Source organism: Cupressus sempervirens, chromosome 10, assembly GCF_028749045.1.
Source record: "Cupressus sempervirens isolate cs-2001-9-10 chromosome 10, ASM2874904v1, whole genome shotgun sequence".
Lineage (NCBI taxonomy): Eukaryota > Viridiplantae > Streptophyta > Pinopsida > Cupressales > Cupressaceae > Cupressus > Cupressus sempervirens.
In genome coordinates, this window is record NC_143127.1 from 655,172,632 (window position 1) to 655,179,929 (window position 7,298).

Sequence of the window (7,298 nt, forward strand, 5' to 3'; positions counted from 1 at the left end):
AAATAAAGAAATCTAGAGCGGAATTTTTTATCTTATAGGCTTTACTTGTACCTTTAGGTATATCCAGCGTGATGAAAGCACTTCAGAGTAATTGATTACTATTAATAATTAGATTGAGAGCCTCCAACGGAAATCGCATCACTCTTCACCCTGACAATTTTAAAAATCCCTAAACTATGAAATATCAAACAATACTCGAGTAGGAAAAGGATAAGAATAGGAAGAGAAAGAATACGCTGACAGCATTGTGGGATGATGAGAAATAAAAGGGAAACTTTCTAAACCATTGACGGAATGCAAAGATAGTATGAAACAAACGAACGAGAAAAGGAAAAAACGTATTTTGACAGACCCATCTGCCAGTCCAATCAATTACTGCGGTTGCAAGCAACGAATAGAGCTATCTCGCGCATCAGCCTAGTGTACTTAATGTTACGAACTTCTTCATTCCCTTGTTCCTTGTAAGAATATGCATGATAGAATCCATGCTCTTCGCCTTCAAAAATCATCAAATCAATGCGCTTGCACTTGCCGGAGTCTCTGATGGCTTCATAGTACTCCATACCTCTGTCGGACAAGCAATCTTTGCCTCCCAACACAACCAACATGGGAGGCAGAAGCAGAGACAGCTCTAATTGCAGGTACTTAACGGGGTTGCTGAATGGATGATCTCTGCTGCTGCTTCCCATCGGTAACGCCAACCTCCACAAACTATCACAAACTTGTACGTTTACCTGAGCGTCCGCTGGACAGACAATTTCCGACTGCGTGCGTTCATCTCCTCCAAAGAATGGCTGGAGCAATATTGCTCCCTTCATGATGCCAATTACATCTTCACCATCCAACGAGTCTGAGTCCGAGTCCTCTGAGCCTCCCTTATCATTAATGGCAGAAGAAGCTCTTATGAGAAGATGGTGCACAATATTGCCTCCAGAACTCTCTCCAACGAGAAACACGCTGCTAAAATCAGCATGGGCGTACAACCATGGGTCAGAATGAGAGTGCCGCGAGGATCGAAGCCACTCAACTACTTTCATGCAGTCGTCGTAGGCAGCTGGAAGACGATACTCCGGGGCCAATCTGTAATTCACAGACACCACTATGGCTCCAATGGTGGCTGCTAACTTCAGACAAAAGCGATGGGAAGCGATAAAAGCAGGCGAAAGGAAACAGAATCCCCCGCCATGGAAATAGAGAAGAAGGGGTAATTTGGAGAGAGTGGGAAGAGGAAGGTAGATTCTGACCCAGATGCCAAGTTCCTCGTTTATCACAACATCTCTGCTCGCAACGCCGCCATCTTCTGGGCGGGGGTTTTCTGAGGGAGGAACATCAGTTATGAGATGTTGGTCTGTGCGAAGGATGGATCCATCGTCGTACAGCTTAAGATACCCCGCAAAGTCTTCTACTAAACTTGGCACTTTCTTTTCATTTTCATCTTCTGCTACTGCTTGTACTCCCATGATATCCACTCTCTAACTTTCAGACTTTTATATAATTTTCCCTATCCATTGCTCCACTCTAGCAACCACTTCTATTTATAGTCCTACGACTCAGCTCATGAAGTTGTTTGACGATATTCTACTACCGATTCTACTCCTGTGCCCACAAACCTCCAAATTCTGCTTTCCTTCCACATTATTCAGAAGCTTGGGCAAATACACTCATTGCTGCTTTATGCCTGTCAATTTCGATATCTTTTTACTTGACATTTCGATCCATTTTGACCACAAGCTTTATTGTATTTATAAAGTAATTTCATTTTCAATAAAGTGTTCTTTGTCCAGTTGCACGTTATTCAACTTGACTGATCGAGGAAGATATGTACAGGAGATTGGGATCCCTTCATTGTACGATTTGCCACCACAATTCTAAAGGCTAACCTATGAGCGGAAGATATCTTTAAAGATATTATGCTTTTTTTTCACTTTTATTCAATGCCCGAAAAAAGGATTTCTAGACTAACTTTTTTTTTTTACCGTCATGGGTAGGGTGAAAAAAATAAGCAATAGCCTTTGTACACGTATAATTCTACTCTTCCTCTCTTACTTGTCGTATTCCGGTTTGACCGAGAGAGATTGAATATTGGTGGAGTTAGCACGAGCAAACAACATGATTGATACGTTTTTGAGAGTGATCAAATTATAAGTAAAAATAAAAACAATTGTAATATAATTTCAATTAGTTAAATATTTCAATGTTATTAATTTTTCACAATCTATTGACTATTTCAAAATAGCTTCTTGTTTTTTTATTGTGTGAGAGTTTTTAAACATCAATGTTTCATATCACACTCATGATATAATATCATACCAAATGCTTTAATATTGAATGTGCTGATCTTACATGAACAAAGAAGGTTTACTAACTTCAAATCATGTTTGATAACACAAATAATTAACTCTATTATTTTCCTCATTATCTTCACTAAAATATCTATGAGGTTCAAATAAGTAAGTTTCACAACGATGTTCCCCCCTAAGCCCTACTATTTTAATGGGCCAAAGATTCAATGATATGAGTCAATAATGTCTTATTTACCATGAGTTAGCGAATTAGTCTCATATTTTTGTTGAGACTATGTGTGTTGCACACATTGCATAATATTGTTTATATTATATTATATTATATTATTATGTAATGTTTTACCTGGGAGTATCACGATGGATTTGCAACATGTAGAGATTCTCATGGAATATTCTTGATGAGTTGTATTAATACATTGTGATAATATTTGATCTAATTATTTAATATTAGCAAAAAACAATAAACTCTAACATTAAATGAAGGGTTAATGGGTTTGGTAGCACATGATTTATGTAACACCACTTGGTGGTTTTGAGGGAGCTTGCTACTACATATCAACCACTAGGATAGTTGTCAAGAGTAAAGAATCAAGTGACAGGTTAGCCAAGTGACAGGTTACCCTTGTTTGGCCATATTGAGAGAAAATGAAAAAAAAAAAAAATTAATTTCAAGTCATGATGACTATCAAATTTAATCCCATTGATAGTTTTGTCACAAAAAAAATCACTTTGAAAGTGGTAGAAAGGCCATCTTAGTAAGATGACCATATCTTTCACTCACGATGTCAAATTTTAGACTTCTTGCAGTTGTTGCAAAGCTAATTTAAAGCACTCTCAATTGATACAAGTTTGATATTATGATTTTAACATTTTGTCAGGTTTGAAGAGCTCAAAAGTTAGATTTTTTTAATTTTGAGAATAGATTTGGGCATAACTTGGGCTTATGGAGGCAAATTTTGGACATTGAGTAGTCAACACAAATCTCTATGAGAGCTCTACACATTGGTTCAATTTTGGTGTAGGTTTGGTAAGGTTTATTTGATGATATATTGATCTGAACTATTTATGATAAATATTAAATATGGTAACATTGTGAGTTTATGACACTATACATTTTGGAGATTTGAGATTTGATGTCATATACTCAAGATGTATTTCATATTGGTGTCATTGTGATATGGTTATATGTGTCTATTAGGATTAACATGACATAAATAAAAATTACATGCAAATATAACCAATATCAAAAAATAATAAAGTACATAGAAAAAAATACAAGACATAAATATTTAACATGGTTCACCGTATCCCTAGGCTACACCCACCAAAAAATGAGTCCAATATTCTTATTATCCAGTGATTACAACTTGATTACAATCTGTAGTCTCTTATAGCTCAATATCGTCACAAGAAGCTACAATCTCGTCATACATTATGAAATCCCTAACACTAAGCCATTTTATACAATCTTTTTACCGCTTACAAGTTAGGCATACAATAAGCTGACCAATAGAAAAATAGTAATCAATGCCTTTTACAATAATAAAGTTAGTTGAGATTTTGAGGGTGTCACCCCTAAAAAACCCTATGGGGGTGTTGTTCCTCGACCCCAACCTGTACTATGATAGGGAGTGCAGTTGGGGCTTTGTCTCATGATCATGCAAGGGGCATTACCCCTTAAACCCATCTTGGGGGCATCGCTCCAAAACCACCATTGAAATAATCTTGAGGAAAAGTGCATCTAATAAAGTGGGAAAAATCAACATCTAAGTCTAATTAGGCTCACATCACAAGAGTGTTTTGTTTGGATATGTATGAACTTGTTGGGTCTATACGTTGTTCAATTGTGTAAGTGATTTGTACTTAAAAGTTGCATTTATGGCTTGGATATGGGTTATATTTTCTCATTGATCTTTCATAATTGATACATATTACGATTGGTAGCTGGTATTTGAGTTGTCTATGACATTTGTCACATGATTTGTTGACTTTTCTTGATGTATAGGGGATGATATGTTGTTATCGAGTATAATTATGGTGGAGGATTGTGGTTGACTATTTCATGTTGACTGGTAGGACAATTTGAGACTTAAATGCTTAGTTCATTGATGTGATAATGGTCCCGTAGATTTTGGTATGAAATAATTTCATATATAGGTACTTCATTAGTGCTCATTAGTTTGGATTCTTGATTTGGATATGGTGGTATATGCTCCTGGTTGAGGATCATAGTTATTTGGTTTCTTTTTAGGAGATCATGATGCACACTTTGAGTTCTTTGATAGTTTGATTCCTTAGTTGATATGTATGGTTAGAGGATGATCTTTTCATCATGATGTCATGGATAGTCTAGATACAAATTTTAGTGGGAGCTTGTGATAGTGATGAGGTGATATTGCATAATTAGTTCCTTGTTTGGTTTGTATCTTCTTTGTTTGGAGATCTCAGTTTCACTTGGTATTGACAAATTGGTTTTGTGCCTAGACCTATAGGATCTTCATGTAGGAGATTTATTTCATGATTCCATGGGTGACTTGTTACCACAAATAAGTGGGAGTTCTTAGGATTGATGTCTTTATTGAGTGTTTGTAGATATTCAAGGATTTTTTTTTATCATATCATTGTTATCCTTGGTAATGGGATGGTTTTAATAATGTGTCATTATATACTCTTGATACATATTTAGAGCTTTGGCATATTATGGCATGTTCATATGGAGCATATTATCTCTTTGGTTGTAATGGTTTAGATCATATTTTCATGTTTATTTTCCTGAGGCCATGGTTTGAACATTCCCATTGATCTTGGCTTATTTTATTGGTATTGAGTGCATTGATCATTTGATGGATACTTCATGGTATTTCTATGTTTCTTTGGAGTTGGCATGAATTAATTGGTTATGGGTGCTCATGGATACTTAGAGATGTATTTGTTGGGACAATTGTTTGGTTTCAGTAAGAAGTCCAAGGGGCATTCATCTGATATAGACTTAAGAGAAGATTTTTCTTAATTAGTCTTGGTTAGAGACTTAGATATCTTGACGAACATTCTCATTCCCCACTCTTGGTCTACTCAGAGGTTTACCACTTGAGAGGTATAGCCCTTTATTTCTATTAGGTGAATTATGACCACATGATTTTATTTCATCGATATAAATCTTGAGTTATGCTACATGCATTAGTTTTGGAGGATTCATTTAAGAGATGGTTTAACATTGGTTATCTCCTTGTGCATATGTTGTTATGCTAGTTGTCTTTGGGAGATGGTTTTATACTAAGCATATTCCTTGGATTAGGAATTTGTATTTCTTGGTTTAGGAACATTTAAAATTTTTATCTTCTTGTGAAAGGCTTACTTCTATGATTAGTTATATGATATGGTTTGGGTGTTTCTATGACTTCTTTCTTGGAGTTTTATGGAGGAGTTATTATTTGGAACATTTTACATTTATAGGTTTTTGTAGAAGGACATAATTCAGGTTATGATTTCCATGATTTCTCTTTGGTCTTGATTATCTTCTTGGATATTCAGTTTCACTTACATTAGATTCGACATTGGGTGGAGATTGTGATCATGCATTTTGTGTTCATATATGTCACGTCAAAGATGACATGGTTATTCCTTTATCTCTTTCCTTTGTTTGTTTTGGAGAACTTGGGAGAATGTTGAAGATTTTTTATGAGTTGTTCTTTCAAGTTGTGTTGAGGATGTCCTTGAGAGTATATGGATTGAATTCTACAAGATATTGTTAGTGAATTGGTTATAGATTTGCAATCATCTTTTGCAGTGTGAGTTCCTTGGTGTATGTGTGGTAAGTCTTGCTCTTGAGGCTCGTGATTGTATGTTAAAGATTGGATATGTTGATTGTGTGAGATTCACATGGTATACCTTTAGAGGTATGGATAGTTGAATGTGTTGGCACTTTTTGTGGGTTCTATTTCAGCTATGGATTTTTACAACTATTGATACATGTGATTGCATTTTAGATCAGTTGTTTGTGCTTAGCATTCTAGCTGGTACATAACTTTATGATTCTTATGTAATAGGTTGGGTGACTTTCTTTTAGATAAATTATATTTATGTCCAGTAATAGTGGCATAATAGGAGGTGGGATCATTCATGTTTGAGATACTAGATACTTTTATTTTGTTGTGAGTGCAAGATGAAGCACATGGTGTACTTTGATCCATGATGGTAGATGTGCTAGGAGGGATTGTTCCCTTGTTCATTTATGCAGCTACAAATTGACCATATGCAATGTATACAACAAGTGGGAGATTATTGAGATTATGTGTGTTGCACACATTCCATAATATTTTTTATATTATTTTATTTTATTTTACTATGTAATGTTGGACCTAGGAGCACCTAGATGGACGTGTAACATGTAAAAATTTGCATAGAATATTCTTGATTTTGATGTAATAATTTAATATTAGAGAAAAATAATTAAAGTATACCCAATATTAAATGTGGGGTTAATGGTTATTTTTGGACAAAGGTGAATGACACGCCATAATATACTTAAATATAAAGTAACTGGATTTAGAGGCTCATTAGGCAATTAATCCAAAAAGAAAACCCAATTCATGATCAATACAAAACGAAAATACAACAGCAACAACAGTTACAATGAATGAAAGTATTACTAGGGAGCAACATTATAATCTTTATCTGCAGAAATTAACTGTGCTAAGTCTGGAAAGTCATTCACATAAATATCTAGTCTAGTGGAATCAGGATTGATACCATCAGACCCTCATTTAGCTAACAAACCAGTAGTAGTGTTGCCTTCTCTATAGATATGAGAAATGTGGTAAATTTCAAAAGAATAAATCAAGTTCCAGATTCTAGTCGTGATATATCTGATTCTCTAGTTAAGAAATTGTCTCTTAATTCAAGCATTAATAATGAGAGTGGAATCACCTTTAATATGTATCACTTTAAGATCCAAGTTCTTGGTTAAAAAAAAACATAAAGTAAACCAAAAATGTT

At 35.0% G+C, this 7,298-nt stretch overlaps 1 protein-coding gene across 1 annotated transcript; it reads right to left on the reverse strand.

The window, feature by feature from the left end:
• Positions 1–253: 253 nt before the first annotated feature.
• LOC149535536 (strigolactones hydrolase CXE15-like) lies at positions 254–1,495 on the reverse strand. Its single transcript, XM_089805096.1, has one exon. The coding sequence runs from the start codon at positions 1,458–1,460 to the stop codon at positions 369–371; it is 1,092 nt and encodes a 363-aa protein (XP_089661222.1). The 5' UTR covers positions 1,461–1,495; the 3' UTR covers positions 254–368.
• Between the last annotated feature and the right edge of the window lie 5,803 nt (positions 1,496–7,298).

Coding starts and splice junctions, on each gene's coding strand:
- LOC149535536 (XM_089805096.1), bottom strand. CDS start 1,460: ATGGGAGTACAAGCAGTAGCAGAAGATGAAAATGAAAAGAAAGTGCCA.